Source organism: Tigriopus californicus, chromosome 1 (assembly GCF_007210705.1).
Source record: "Tigriopus californicus strain San Diego chromosome 1, Tcal_SD_v2.1, whole genome shotgun sequence".
Lineage (NCBI taxonomy): Eukaryota > Metazoa > Arthropoda > Copepoda > Harpacticoida > Harpacticidae > Tigriopus > Tigriopus californicus.
The window spans coordinates 13,325,197-13,340,994 of record NC_081440.1 but is presented as its reverse complement, the minus strand read 5'-3'; the positions used below and the strand labels follow the sequence as shown (position 1 = coordinate 13,340,994).

General features: G+C 45.4%; 1 protein-coding gene across 1 annotated transcript; it reads right to left on the bottom strand.

Moving 5' to 3' along the window:
• Positions 1-7,122: 7,122 nt before the first annotated feature.
• On the bottom strand, positions 7,123-15,636 carry LOC131887076 (uncharacterized). The gene is made up of 2 exons (XM_059235573.1): positions 12,211-15,636; positions 7,123-10,993 (listed from the first exon to the last, which is right to left on the bottom strand). Exons 1-2 carry the CDS (start codon positions 15,296-15,298, stop codon positions 7,740-7,742), a joined length of 6,342 nt encoding a protein of 2,113 aa, XP_059091556.1. The 5' UTR covers positions 15,299-15,636; the 3' UTR covers positions 7,123-7,739.
• Positions 15,637-15,798: the final 162 nt, after the last annotated feature.

Below are 15,798 nucleotides of genomic sequence, written 5' to 3'. Positions count from 1 at the left end.
TGCGATCGTTCGTAGAAAGACCATTTGACCCTAATCTTCAACCATCTTTGACGGTTCTTTTGGCACCAAACACACAGAACTTGTTCTTTGCTCTAACTTTCAATTTAGTTCCATTTGCTTTGTCATGGGGATCCAGTTTTTTTTTTATTTCCTCCTGGATCAACCAACATTGTTCAGGGTTCCCAAGCCAGAACCAGGTTAAGCCTTCAGGGTCATAGCAGTGCTCCTACTGTACGTAGATCTCTTGCCCCTTTTTACTGTAGCAAGGATTAGAGCTTAGTTGCTTGACCTTTTTCTCTGGATCTACGTAATACTGGCCAAATCATGATTGATGGTTTTCCCTCCGCTCGGAATAGAAACAAAAGCACAACCATCGGAACAACAACGCACAATGATGACAATAATGATCGTGATGATGAGGTTAATCGACTGAAGATGCGACTCCCAAGGCTGTATTTAGTCCATGTGGTAATGGAATGAAAGATCTTAGTCGTTGGAAACGAGTCCTCGAGTCGCTTGTTTGCGCTCCAAAAACGTCCAATATCAACCCATAAAAGTCCAGTGACCCCATGAAAGTGGACCCACCCAACACTGCTTCTGCTCCTCCAAGCAGTGGTCTCCTTTGGCTTGATTCAATTATGCATTCCAAAGGCATTTGCAGTTGCCATTCAGGATGGAGCCAAGTTGTGTGCATGCGTGCGTGCACGGGAGTGTCTGTCTGGCTGTTTGTAAAGGATCTAGGTTATCTGGTGATCCAGTCAGATTTGCTCGTTCCTCCTGATTCACTGAAAATGGAAGATCGGAGGGGAAGAAGGAGATCTATCGCATGTTCCACACTACCTCAAAGAGACACTTGGAACAGGGATTAGGTAAATTGGAGCCAAGCCGGGATATGCATCTTGGAACAGTTCATCAAGCCCAGGGCCTAATCAGAACACCCGGGATCCAAAGCCAGACAAAGGATTTGTCATTGTCTGACCCCAATCCTCCGTGAGAGCGGAGCATCCCTGAGTCATCTCATTGTCCCAATCAGTCATGAAAATATTGAGCTCAGTATTCGGTTTGACGATTTGTGGATAATTAAGGTGCTTTCCGGAGGGATCACACACAGTCCCTTTTATTTGGGTTCCAATCCATGAGTTGGTGCATTGTGGAATGAATAATCCAAAGTCTGAGGCTGCCCAGTTTTCGCAACACAAGAAAGACGAAGATCTGACATCTTGGCGAATGAACAGGCAAGACCTCCACCCAAAGCCCTCTTGGGAGGCTTAAACGGACTTAGAATAAACAAAGCCGGGTTCCTCCGCCTTCATCCGAGGTCTCTAAGGAAATAACCTCGCTCACCGAGTTCCAACCGGGAAAGACGCAAAATTAACCCATTCCATGACGACCAACTTTCTTCCAAAACTAGCATTGGACTGGCAAATTCAAGCCTTTAACCTTTCTCGACGTCCTCTTACACTTGTAGATCCAAGTCGGACGGGTTAACTAGGACGCTGAAGAAGGATTTTGACACAGCTTTTGTATTGCAAGATAAAAGGGATAAGCGAAAAAGGCCCATTGTGCCTGGCTTCAGCGCTACTACTACAATGCTGGGCTGGCTAGTTTGTTTGTGCCTTGTTCCACTCTGGTCGTGGGGAATGCAGTCTTCCCAAGTTGTCGTTGTCTTACTGGCTTATCTCTTGACAACGAGGTCATTTCACTTGGGCTTCGACCACTGGATCATTTCCTCGGTCCTGGATGGCAAACACTCCGAATGGAACGTAAGTGCGGAGCCCGGGAGGAATTTGGCGATCCTCTCTTTCCGGTCAATTTTAAATGTCGGCTCGAAATTTTTCACATTCCTTCTTATAGCCTTTGAAATTATGCGTATGGATGACTCTTGTCCTGGTAGTTGACATTGTATTATGGCGTTTAGAGTTTCATTAAGTGTGCCAACGGTATTTTCTCTTGTCCTGGAAGTGCTTATTGGCAATCGCAATGGAAGAAATGATCTTGTTGTTTTTTTTATTCAAAAGTACTGTTCCAAGTTGAGAGGCATCTCTTGGATGGGCTAAAAGTGTATGGAATTTTGGTCTGGAGACGAATGGCTAAAAAGTGGTCCTATGAATACTAAAACGACATTTTTGGAAAGAAAAAAAAACTTCCCTTGTGGTCTTTGGTTGATGCTGGACTTGGAACATGTGATGGAAGAAAAAAAGACCAAAAGTGTTCCAAGAGATTTTTGGGTCGCTCTCAGGACTTCGTACGTCTGAGATTGTGGACTCCAATGTTTAGGGTCTGGTATCTCATGGAAAATTATTGGATCAAGAAACCAAAAAATCAAGCCCCCCCCCCTTTCTCGGGTTCCTTATCAAAGTCGTTCCCAGTCGTTCCACTTCGAGTTTAAGCAGTTGAGACAATGGCAAGAAGTTGAAATGGAGATCCCAATTTGAAGAGCTGAGAATCCCTTCTTGGATTCTGCTCTCTCCATGAGGCTGAGTGGGTGGCTGGGTGGCAGACTACTTTCAAGTTCTCCTCGAAAATCTCCTTAACTTTTATGACCAGGGGATGAGAGAGGATGGCTATAGGCCAACTTTAATACATAATGAGACTGAATTTCTCGACGACGAAGACGATAGGAAAGAAGACGACGAAGAAGACCTTGTTTCTGGGAACTTTGTTCCACACGCTCGAACAAAAATCGCCTTAATGAGATGGCATGAAAATGGGTCCCCTTCGGTATACTATCCTCTCGCTATATATATACCTACGCGAACACCCTCACATACACCTTCCTTGGGCTTTAGATTGCCCTAAAACAAGGGAGGTTAACGAAGATGTCCTTGAAACTTGGCACTCACATGACAACAAATTTTAAAACAGTGGTTATAAAGGCCAGATCAAGATCCAGATCGATATTGGATACATGAAGAGCCTTTTGTTATTTTCTTCTCTTTTCAGTTAATTGGAGCAATGCTTTATTAAAGTCTACAAAGATAATTCTATGATCTGTGTGGGTTTTCAAGTTTCCACTTGTGGTGAAGGAATTGGACCAATTCCTTGTGGTTTCTACTAATCTAAAGTGAGTGAGAAAAGCGTCAGAACTAGCAACATGAAGATCTGAGAGGTACTGCGATTTGGTTTTTATCTTGATTCTTTTAAGTTTGAATGTTTCGTTTAGCTGATTTTTTGTTTCAGCTAATAACATAGGAGCACGCTTTTGATGTAGATTGGGTACTTGGCAAGGTTTTGCATCTATATTTGGATTTTTAAAACTTAGAAAAAATATTTTAAAAAAAATTGCATGCTTTGAATTTACTTCAATTGACACTGCCTTTTTGCTAATTTTGATTAAAAAACAACACGAGCCAATACGGTCGGTTTTATGCCCAGTCAAAAATACTGATTGGTTCGATTCAAGGTTTTAAAGCCAATGAATCAAAGCGTTGGATCACAATGTAGCAACACCTGACAAGCGCCAGCTCGCAACTCTGTTTTTGTTATAAGTGGAGATGGCCAAAAAAAGTTGCAGGAAAAATGTCAATTTCATGACATAAAGTATGCTAAAGCTATTCAAAATTTGTGCGAAAACCTAAGATATACAGAACAAGTGGCCAAACATGCAGAAAGATATGCTCTATAACCTAGCATTGGGGCTCAAAAATCGAGAAAGCGTTTAATTTTCATATGACTGCATTTGTGAACTTCATCAGTTAAGTTCATTGGACATGTGTGTCGACAATCGGACTTACAAATTACCATCAGCCCAATAAGTTCCCAAGCCCATGGGCTTTAACTGAACTGACACTTTGAGGGGCGAGCCTTGCTGGCAAATGAAGCCAGTCGTCAAATGTTTTCCAATTTTTCCAATAGGTAATGTCATTGTTCAGGTTGGTTCTTTGTCTGTGGGTGTTGTTAATATTTAAAAGTCTTTCACTAAGAAACCGCACCCACCACAACTCCTTCCTAAAATGTGAACTACCCACTGCAGGAATTTAATCCACGGCATCTGGGGAGAGGATTTTTGCCTTTTTTGCGCTGCATGGTCAGCCACTCAGCAACACTGACTCAATTTGTCTCAAAAGAATGAAGATTTTTTGGGCCTTCGCCCAAATTAAATATATGCAGGAAAAATTTGCAAAAGAATATTAAATAAGTTTAACATGCAAATACCCTTGTCTCAGGACAGTAAACGTATAACACATATTTTGGCAGTCTCTAGTCGGAATATAATCCAGAAAACTAACGTTACAAAAGCAGGAACTGAGAGTTTGTAAACTTGAGTCAAACTAAATACAAAAATAACCTTGCAATTTTTGTTTTGCTGAATCAAGCCATTATTAGAGGTGTTTTTGCAAAAAAAATAAACCATGTGATTTTCTTTAGCTCGTAAGTGAGGGCAAATGAGTTTTAACATTGATATGCAGTTTTGTAAATTCCATCATTACCTTTTGTATTTAGTGACATGATTATATGATGTGACTTTTTGAAGTTTTTGAAGTTAAACTATTATTTCAGAATGAAAAAGAAAATTTAATCTCATGAACTAAATAAGATTCTCAATCTTTCACTGACTAGTTTTTTGCCTCTCTATTAGAAATATTTTTTCTCACTGTTGGAAGTTAGACGGATGTTAGATGGCGCTAGAGTCAGATGACGCCACTTTCTAGTCCAAAATTTTGCTTCAGCTTTGGAATCTGGCTCCTTAGAGCTTGGCTCCACCCATTAGTATTATAAATTGATTCATATTGCGTCGGAAATGCCTTTCCCTTGAAAGCCTTCCCACACGTTTTTTTGCACTTTCCTCCAATAACTTAATTACAGTTATAAGTAGGAAACCACATTTAATAACTCAACCTCATACGTTCCTATACAGTGATCTTTGTTTCTTTCATTTTTTACGAGAAGTTCAATTTCCTCCGGTGTTGTGACGATCTGCAGATCTCAGCATCACTTTCCTTTCCAGTAACATACACATTAATAAACCCAACACATACTTGGTGAATTGTTCAGATAAATTCGGTACAATCATCATCATGAGTCTATGAGAAGAGATGAACTTGCTCCCGGTAAATTGCTCCAATTCTATCCTAGAAATGAGAAAGGTCACCCAAGTCCGACCTGACATATGTCGTCATACCTCGAATTTCGGCATGTTTCGGACTTGAACTCTCTGTCGGAAAACGATTTGAAAACCATGACAATGCTTTGAATGGCCTAGACTTTTGTCTTTTGTTCTCTCAGAAGTGAAATTAGCTTGGACAGGTTGTGGAATGTGGATTCGGATATTTGTTGCAAAAAAATCGAGAGAAAGAAACGTACTTTTTTCTCTAGTCCTTTTTTTAGCTGGCCGAATTTGATCACCATTCCAATGGAGCTCAACAAATGCTTGAACAATCCACGTCATAGCCAAGAGGTAAAAACTCGCTTTAGTATTCATTTCGTTCCTTGAGGAAAATCATCACATTTAATTGGTCTTAAAAACGAATTTAAGAATCGCTCATATCAATATCATAATATATTTAGCAAGCGATTCAAATGCAAAGAACCTGGTGTATGGTATCATTTAGACAAAGGCGAAAATGTAATGCCAAAAATGCTTTTAGATCTGCCCGCGTAATGTGTAGTTAGATCAAACAGTCTAGTCCTACTTATTTCTATATTAATATTGTGAAAATAGAGCCACTGCAATTTAGGGTCTGGTCGGAGATGGATCTATTTGAGTGAATTAGACCCTCCCACATCCGGGCTCGTGTCAGTTTCACCGTCACCGTCGTCGCTCTTCTCTCAGATTCTTTCAAGAGCGTCATCATGACCAAGATGATGAAAATGATGATGATGATGTTCTTCCTCTTCACCGTTTTTTGATCTAGTTCATCTTGCTCGTCCCTATTGAATGAAAGAAATCCGCCTTGACACCACTACCGAATGTGTCAGAGCACTACAAACAATGCAAGGGAAGCAATGAAGGGTCTTGCACATTTCAAGCCACGTCTGTCAAAGATTGAGAGCGAAGTAATGATGACGAGTCGTGCCTTTACGAGTTAATCTTTGGAGGTGTTCTTGAATTTGGAGGAAGCTCAAATTGTCTTTGTGCTAATCAAACTTGATGTCAAGGTTCCCGTCGGGGTCCCATCAAAGCTCGATTTGATTTCCCGAGAATTCCGGGGGAAAAGGTATCAAGGTATCGACTATTCAAAGCTCGAAGTTATTCTTGAACATCTCAGACGAAAATATGCGACACAGAACCCCTCTCTATTTGAAGGTAAGCAAGTTCAAGCACATCTGTCCGTCATAAGTCTCTCACCAAAGTTCCCAGTTTGTTCATGAACCGTAGCTACATGCCACAAAGATACTCCTCAAGCTCTACTCCCATAATTATCCGTCCACTAAATACGAGCTACTTTCTCGATGAGTTCGAAACGACGGAGTCACTTCAGTAGGAATTGATCGCGATTTTCCGCCATTGAAATTTCCTTTGACTACTCTTAGTTGAGAGGCCAACTGGGTTTGCTAAGACATGACGGAGTTTTTCTGGCCATTTGATCCAACGTAGCTTTAAAGCGTTATTCCGAAGGTCGGTGGTGCTTGCGTTTGACCGTTTTGATCGGGGATATTGAGCCCTGGCTTGACCTCGGAATGAATATTCATCGTTAGTCGTAGTTGGCGAAATCCCCATCGGCCTCATTTTCTATCAGCTTATGTAGACCAACAAGACCAGGGTCCTTGGTCCTGGTGGAACAATAATGGGCTTGTGCCGCGAAATGAAGAGGAGGGAATAAGGACGACACATCGTTCATTGCTCAATGGCTCTCTCTGGACGATCCATTATACAGAGTATGACGATGTCCTTCCCTCCTAATAGCGTTCAATACATGATGGAAAATTGGACAGTCCAAATGATTGAGGCATGAACAGGACGAGAAAAATGCAACATCTCTTTGCCCTTGAGAGCGTCGTTGAATAAGCGTCCTCTATGGACATGAAAATGACCTTAGGTCAAAGAAAGGTCTGTGACCTTTTAATGGCCGGATCTCTACTCCGATTATGGGCAATTTGTCACCTCTTCAAACACGGGTCTCCACTCTCAGTTGGGAAAGCTTTCGTGGATAGTATGTATAGAAATGAGACTGGGAAAAGTTCTGAGTTTCAACAAATGTATATAGATATTTTTCTCGCGCGTTCAAATATGCATTGTGGTGAGGATGATTAGTACAAGGATATAATGAATATGAAATGACTTTGTCCGAACACTTGGTAGAGATATGAAGACAGTGGAAAAAAAACACATTCATTCATGTCGTCACTTTGGGTCTGCTAAGTTCCAATGCAAACTTAGAAAAAGACATTCTAATGGGTTCGATCTCCAGAAATAGGTCATATCATCGGATTAACACGGGTACAATACAATAAGTAGATAACCATTTTACACGGATATGATTGTTCCAAAAACAGAGAAAAAAAGGCTGTCTGAGAGGGTTTCCATTTCCGCTGATTGAGATTGGAGAATCAATATTTGGATCACAGATTTTCATCAATTTCTCTCTTTTTCCCCTCAAAGCTCATTTTTGGGGGGTCTGATCGACCCTTACAGGAGAAGAAAAAAAAACCAGTCTCGATCACTCGTGGGAATCGCGAGCTTTGGCTGAAAATTCTTTGGACGATAAGTTCTTGGCAACGTGGAAAACAAACTGAAAGAGCCATTCTGGCTGAAGACGATTCATCAAATCAGTCTTCTCGAGTCGGTTTCCTCGAGTTTAAAATAGTTCACTTTCCTGGGTTTGGCCCTGATTCGGATTGAGGGTTGTGGCAAGCATGATATCGTACGCTGATTCGCATTCCGTGGTACAACAATTGTTGAAATACCGCAAGGTATTGGGTGACAAGTCGCTCATGTAGGATTGGCTTTGATTTGGCTCGGTCCTCCTGACGGACGGATCATCGTCGTCGTCTCCGTCAATCGTTGCTGCTTTGGATTTCTCCTCCCTCATCTCCTGGAGAGAAGTGGAAACTTGTAAAGGAGCTTTGACATCAAAACACGTCACAACTTTGACATGACTTTGACAAGCCGCCACTCGCTTGCGCAGGATTTGTGTTTCTTTCTCAAAAGCCTCCACAAAAGTGGGATTGGTCTTGTCCTGGGATACCACCGAGTCCTCCAGATGAAGCTCATAGCTCCATCGACGAGGATCCGCACCTAAACGTGACTTGGCCTGAGACATTTGCCGTTTGAGTGCCCGTTGCTCGGATTTCAATTTTTGGAACTGATTGAATCGTGCTCGACAATCTAATCTCTTGACATATTCCTCCCCATATTGGACCAGTCTCAGGGGTGGGAGTTTGAATTGAAGAAACGTCAGCGCTTTGGTCGGAGATGGATGGTCCAAAAGAGTCTTGTTCCCAATGGTAGGACTCTCGATACTATCGCGTTCGCTCTCGAGCCCGACGCTTTCGTAGCCGGAGCTCTTGCAATGCTTATTGTTGGCCCTTCGATGTGAGATTTTACCGGCACCTCTTCCCCGGAGGCGGACCCGGTCATCAAAGTGAATTCCAGAGTCGTTGGAACTCGTGTCCCCACGTGGCTTGTTCTTGGTGGGCGCCGATGGGAACGAGTATGGTGACGGGATGACACAGGTGGGTGTGCTTCTTCCTGCGTGGGAGGGTTGTTTTTTCAATGTGCTGCTCTTAATTGGTTCGAGTGAGCATTTTGTGGAGGAAGAGGTGCCTGGAGCGTTTTTTGAGCTCCCTTTCTTCGAAGTGCCGGTCTTGACTGTGGCCAGGCGCTGCTGGTCTTTGCCATGTGTTGTTGTTGCTGTTGTTGCTGTTGTTGTTGAAGACAAGGCTGTTGTTGTCGATGTTGCTTTTGTTGTTGGCGATGACGATGATGTCAAAGTAGGAGTTGCCTCTCCAAAGTTTTCTCTTTTCTTCCACGTGGAAGAGCCGGAGGCTGAGGCTGTCGAGCTACGACCTTTCTTGTCGCATCTTATCGCTTCACTCGAGTTTTTGTCCTCACAATTCGGAACAGATGAGGTAGTGTTAGTCGGAGACGTGGCACTGCTTGTGCCCTTTACAATCTTCAGGGGACTCCTTGAAATCTTCTTCGTGGCACTGCTGAATAATCGACTGAACTTTGGCACTTTTTGTTGCTTGACGGACCCTGACTTGCTGGGCGAGGAAGGGACCGAGGCCACGACTCGATTAACGATCGCTTTTTTGCTGGAGGTCGAATTGCTACTTGGCGTTGTTGGCTGGTTGGATTGAAACGATCGGGGATGAACCAGACGGTGATCTTCGGGCTCAATTTTTAATATAGGAGAGGTTCCGGGGGGCGAGGTTCGTCGCAACCAAAGGTCAGACTTTGTTGGTCCGTTCACGCCATGCTCCAAGGGTAAAGCATGGTCCAGTTCATGGTCTGAGCCACTGGACGATTGTCCAGTACCTGGTGATCGACGAGGCAGAACCGTGGACTTGGCAGACGACACTAAGGAGCTCCCGCCGTGTTGTGACGAGCCAGAAATGGATGGTGAATTGGGTAGAAACGTGGACTCGCCAACTGAGGCTTTGTGGCTCAAAGTTTTAAGATTCAAGTCAGGGTTGCTGGCCCCATCAGGCAAATGACGCAAAGGCGAGAGAACCAGGTCAGCTTCGCTCACGGTCGTCGTGCTCCTTTGGGTCTGGTTCTTGTTTCCCTCCGGTTTTTGACTGTTTCCATCTCGACGATGGTGGTCTGGGCTCTTTTCTTGTCCTTCCTGCCGAACCACATTGTAAGCCTGCTTTAGATCTTTGAGCTTTGCATATTTTGCCAGCTCATGGTCAATGCCCTCGAGTATGGGACTATCGGATCTCTCTGGTCCTCCTCCTCCTCCTCCTCCACCTCCTTCTTGTTCCATTTCTCGGGACTGGGATTCTGCAGTGTTCCCATTTTCTGCAGTACTTGCCGTGGCATTAGGGCCACGCGTTCTAGCCATACTGGCGCAAGCCCCGCGAGTCTCAGGCCTGGGAAGAGAGAGAGAATTACCAGGATTAAAGAGCCCCAAGTCAGAGAGGGATATCGAGGTTCCACCAACAAGATTATCTTCCTCATCCACTAGCAGCGAGGCCGGAGGGGGAGGGAAAAAGTCATTGTAATCAAACATCCTCACAGGTTCACTGCACAGACTGTTGATATCACAGAGAGAGCTGCCCACCGAATACTCCAAAGCTGGATCGTTGGCATTTTCAGGGTCATTAAGCATCAAAGCACCCAAGGAGAAGCAGGAGCCGTTCCGGTAATCATCTCGAGCTCCGCCACCTCCACCACCTCCTCCACCTCCGCCAACGCCAACTCCACCACCCCGTTGTCGCCTCTGCTCTTGCCGTTCCAAATGACTCTGACTTTTCGCACTTATGGACGACACACTGGCGTACAAGTCATGCAACTTGGCCAATTGATCAAAGTTCTTGGTGAACTCCTCATTATGGAAAACACTCGGAATTTCGAGCTCCTCAAACCCATTGGCATTCTTCCCGGGGCGCTTATTCACAAAGTGCAAGTTCTGTCCGTCCAGACTGGAGATCTGTTTTTGCAAAAGATGGTCTGGCTCCGATCCCGACGTGCTCGAGCAACTCGAATCGTCCTGGGCCATTTGAATTTTACCTCGATCATTGACAAAGGCTGCCGCCTCGGACAAGGGTCTTTCTCCTTCCAGCAATTCCTCATCTTTGATCGAGGAAGCTCGACTCTGCCTCTTGAGGCTCTCGACCATTGCCTCGCATTCTGAATAGAGTCGATCCAGAGACCGGATATGTTCTGGAATGTTTCGCTCGTTCCTTCTCGACAACGTCGAGTGTGAAGAGGATGAGTGTGGCTGACCATTCGATATTGACTTTGTGCCGATAGCAGGGGCACCAAGTAGTGCTGACTCTTGCGCGGAACTGGATGATCTCGGGTTGATGATGCCTTGTGTTGTTTCTGTCCTTGCCAAGGTGTTATTGGATGGGTTGGACGAAGTGATGGTCCGGGGTTCATGACCTAAAAATGTGGAGAAAGAGAGAAAAATGACCGGTTAAAGGCTGGAATAATGATGAAGCACGCGCCTCTGGAGCAAGTTCGCATAAAGGGAAGCCCACAGTACGTAAAACCATGAAGGTCGTAAAAGATGTTCCACCATAGAACTGCCCGATCCTTGACTCGGTCGAATCGTGTACATACTACTCACTTAGTCTGATTACAATCCGCCAAAGAACTGTGTTAGTAACTTTTTTGGGTGCAAAAATGAAACAAATGGTCCCATTATCTTTTTGTTCCAGACACCTCTTTTCCAATGTCGTGGCATGAAGAATAACGGAATATTTTCCATAAATCCTCATTCTGGTGCATTTCTATTCGTTTTAAAGCCAAATGTGTCGTGAATGTGTACGCTGATGGTTTATCCTCAAAGTTTTCGTTAACGAAACACGCACCACTGGTCTGTGTTCCAGTGCAATGAATTCACAACTTTCCCTCCAATTTTCTCCTCTCCGTTCGTTCTCCATATCTTTGGCAAAGAACACAAGAAAGAAAGTTTTCTTGGCAACAAATAATGTCGAAATGGTGAGTTTATGTGGGCTCGGTAGGTCCAATGCTTGCTTGGGGGAAGGTTAGTCACCAAGAACAGAATGGTTGAAACATTTATTTCAAGACTTTGAGAGTTTTATTGCTTTACCCTGTCTGTGGACGGATCAAATCCGCAAAGATGCATGAATGGCATCCAAGCCCAGTTAAGGCATTCATTTTAAATGTTACATTCGGTATGATGATAGCTTCGTACTCTTATCTACTCGAGTTTGGCCTATTTCCGGCCTGAAAAGAGGACTGGTCCATCTGTGGGCTTTTTTGCGGATTTGAGCAATTGGAAGGTCCAGCCGGGGAAGTGAATTAGGCCCTTTTGGATGGGAACAATGTGATATCGTTGTAATTAATTTCCAACAAAATGGCTGCAACCCCTCTTCACATTGTGAGATAACTCTCTAATGGAAAATGAACGCATCGTATGAAAAAGGGTGAAAAGGGGAGTGAAATGGAAAATGGAACAGTTACCCACTTTTCGACTTTCTTTCGAGGCCGCAAACTTGAGGAATTGATATTGAAAAAAAAAATACCTACTGCCTCTTCATGAGGCGAGGCAGACACCAGTCTCAACCATCCAACTAAATGGGTATGGATGGTTTTCTCTCTCTTCGAGAAGAGATGGATTGAGGTATACTCACATGAAAGGGGGAGGAACCCCGCTGACGCCTCAGGGCCCAGATCTTCTCCTTCCCCATTCTCTCTTTGGCTCATCCTTCTTCTTTGGGTGTCGTCTCCTGGGTTCCCTTCTTCCATTGAATTCCTGACTTTTTTGCTAATTTCAACCAAGGGGAAAGAGAGAGACTGCATTTCCGTTTGGGCAATGTGATCCAGATCGAGATCTGGGTCCACAAGGTCGACCGAATCCGGCACGGAGAGTAGCTCCTCCACTCGGGCTTCCACCTCTTCCGGTCCCAAAGATGTGGAACTAATGGCCGGACTGGGCGGGACCGACACTTCTGACATAGGGGTAGGCTCTTCCGCTTGGGACTGAGAGGCCTTGGGAAAACTTTTCTGGGGCGAGCCTTTGATTTGGGTGTGGTGGACGTCTACTTGGGTGATGCCGATAACTTGATCTTGCTTATCCGACAAACTATCCTCGCTACTTTCAGCGGTTTTGAATTGAGTTAGGACTTTGCAGTTGGGATCAGAGTCACCAGAGTTTTGTCCGGCTTTTAGCCACGCAAATGGCTCTGGCTCCTCGGGGTTTTTATGTTCTAATCGGGTGATGCCTTTGTCTCCGCCGTTGACGTGGTTTTCTTGCATTTGGGCAGTTTGACATTCCACCCATTGTTGAATCATGCTCTTTTTATGATCATCCATGAACCCATAAATGGGCTGGGATCCCCTCATCCTTCGTTCGCTCGGCCCTTCGTAAAGTTGGTCACTCCAATCAGCGGAAGTTCGGGTGGTCTTTTGCATAGTGCGCACCAAAACTTGAGACCCACTTTGGACTTGGGCACCCAAACTCGTCGTGGGGGAGTCAATCCACCACTCTTGTTGTTGGGAAGGGGGTTGCCTGTATCCCGCCACTTTTCCATGTAGAGGCATCTTACCCTTGGGATTAGATCGAGGTAGACTTCCCCCTCTGACATGGCTGAGAACACGTTTGGGGGTGCCACCAAGGGATCCAGGCCTCAGTGAATTTCGCCCAGGCGACCTCAAAGGGGAGAGGGGGGACTTCTGTCTTTTCCGATCAAGGGTGCTACATCTGCTTCCCCCCGATCCTCCTCCTCCTCCTCCACCACCACTACCACCAGAATGGCAGGCGCCACCAAAGCTTCCAATTCCTCGACAAGGTGGTGTCGAGGGAGAAAATGTGGGACTATACGACTTGTTCCGTTCGATAGTGGAGCCTCGAAGCACTTTCGAGATCAGCCCCCGATTGTCACCACTGTTGAGGTTGGGAAGATAAACGGGAGGATGCTCAGCATCTGTCCCCTCGTCATCGTTGCTGCCCACATAGATGACCGTGTCGCAAGATTGCTCACTCGACGAAGGATCCGTGGTTGTGGTGAAATCGGAGCTACTTGAATGGAGTTTGACTAGCTTTTTCATTTCATCCGAGGAGCCCGATCCACTTCCCCCTCCCGATCCTCCGTTGCTCTTCGTCTTTTTACGACGCATTCTGTGAATGCGAGAGGCTAATTGGGTCGTGTGAAGTGTCTCCGAGTAATGACTAGGTGCTGGAGAAATATGAGCCAACATGGTGGCCTGACACGAAAGTGAGCCTAAGCACTCCTTGAGAAGAAGAGTGACCGGACTCTCTCGAAATGGAAGGTGTCTTTGTCCATTAAAGATGCCCAATATCACATGACCCAGAGCCGAGAGCGTGATGCCGCCAGTGGAGGTTTTCATTCGCTCGCAGCCTCCAAAATCGATGAGGTGTAACCTGGAGCGGCCTCCTATCACATTACCCACAGAGTTGCCACCACTCCCACCTCCAACCCTATTCTTTCCGTTGTTGGACTTGTCAACAGAATATTGGTAGACGTGGAGAGTGTAAACAAAGTGGGAATCCTTGCCAGATTGGTCTCCAACTCTTCTCGCACTCAAAGCGGCATCCAAGAAGAAACCAGCCTTGTCAGCTGAAGGACATCGAAGTTCACTCATGTTTTGGAAAGGTTCTTGGCTGGGTCCCTGGTGTGAAGCTCGGGGTAGGTAGGCGCTGGGTGCTGGCAAATTGGCTGACGTGTCTCCTTCATTAGACACATTTGCCAAAAGATCCTTCACCTCTTCTCTCGGTCCACCGATTTCTGTCGCGGAAACCCGAACCGAGAAGCGAGTCGAAGTTTTCTCTTTCTTCTCCTTGATGCATCGGAACAGCCAAGCAATGGCTGTCGGGATCACTCCCAAGGTCTTGCTTGACTCATCACTTCCAATCATGGTGTAGCTCTTCCCAAGACTCGCATGACCGAAGCAAAATAGGCATCCATCGGATCCATGGACCACGCTTGTGATGGTATCGACCAGAGCAGTGGAGGCCACGTCCTCCTGAGTATCCTCATCAGTGAAGAGGCCATCAAACACGAACATCTTGGGAGCGGATACATTGACCTTTCGCTCGTCGTTCTCCCCTTGTCTCCCGACATTGGTGGGATCAAATAACGTCACTTGCCGTTTCGTCTTGTCAAGTTTGAAATGTGATCCCTTGCGCTCATCGATCAGGCCGGAATTCGCCACTCTCATTATCACCTTCACTTTGCCCAAAGATCCATTGGTGGTTCCATTTTTTGGGTTGCCTCCACTGTCTGGCTGCAATTCCATTCGTTTGAGTAGCGACTGGGGAATCGGAGGAGGGCATTTTCCCAAGATGGAAGTAAAATCAAATAGGAGTTTTTTCTTCTCCATTGGAAGGGTTGATGAGGAATCCATTGGTTCCGGTTGTTGTTGTTGTTGTTGTTGCTGCAGAAGGTTAAGCTGCTTGAATGGAGATCCATGTTGTTTGCTTCTTGTCCGCGCAAAGAAGGCCGCTGCTGTGGATTGTTGGCTTGAGGTACCCATGGGACCTGAGTGGGATATGATGTATTTGGAGGGCTCTAATTGGGACAGCGTGGCGGCTGACGAGGGCACGCTGTCAGTGGAACACAAATGGATGGACTCGAGATGAGAAGCAGGAACCAGAGGCGTTGGGCTTTCGCTGGATCCACTCCCATTTCCCTCACCTTCAACATTACCTCCGATTCCACCGCCACCCCCACCCCCGCCATCAAAGTTCAAGCCATTCATTTTGACAAATGTTGGCGTGGTGGCCTCCGCCTTGGAGGCCACGAGTTTTCCGCCTTTTCCCTCTCTTCCCGCGGGAGTCACTTTTTGCCGGCTCGTCTTTTGGCTCGATCAATCCATTTCTGTGATTAGGCCGGGTTTTTTCCTGGAAGTGTTCGAAGCGGTGTTCCAATGTTCCAAGCAATTTCTTGTCGGATCAGATCGAAAACCCAGACGTGGAGAACCAGCTACCTAAAAGAGAACGAGAGGAATCAAATTAGAAACTTTAAACAGAAAGGAAAACTTTCCGACTGGCTTTTTCCTTTCCATCCTAGGTCGAGGAGCAGACAAAAGGCAAACCTGAAGTTGCGGCGAGTCCCAAGGCAAGAGATTCATCAGAGTGAGATCGCCTTGTGGTTCTCCTACTTTTTGTTCCAATTCTCAAGAGGTTTTGAACCAAAGCCAGCCAGTCTACTTATCTAAATTAGTTTGGCGTAAAAGCGAAACAGATATCAACAGTGACA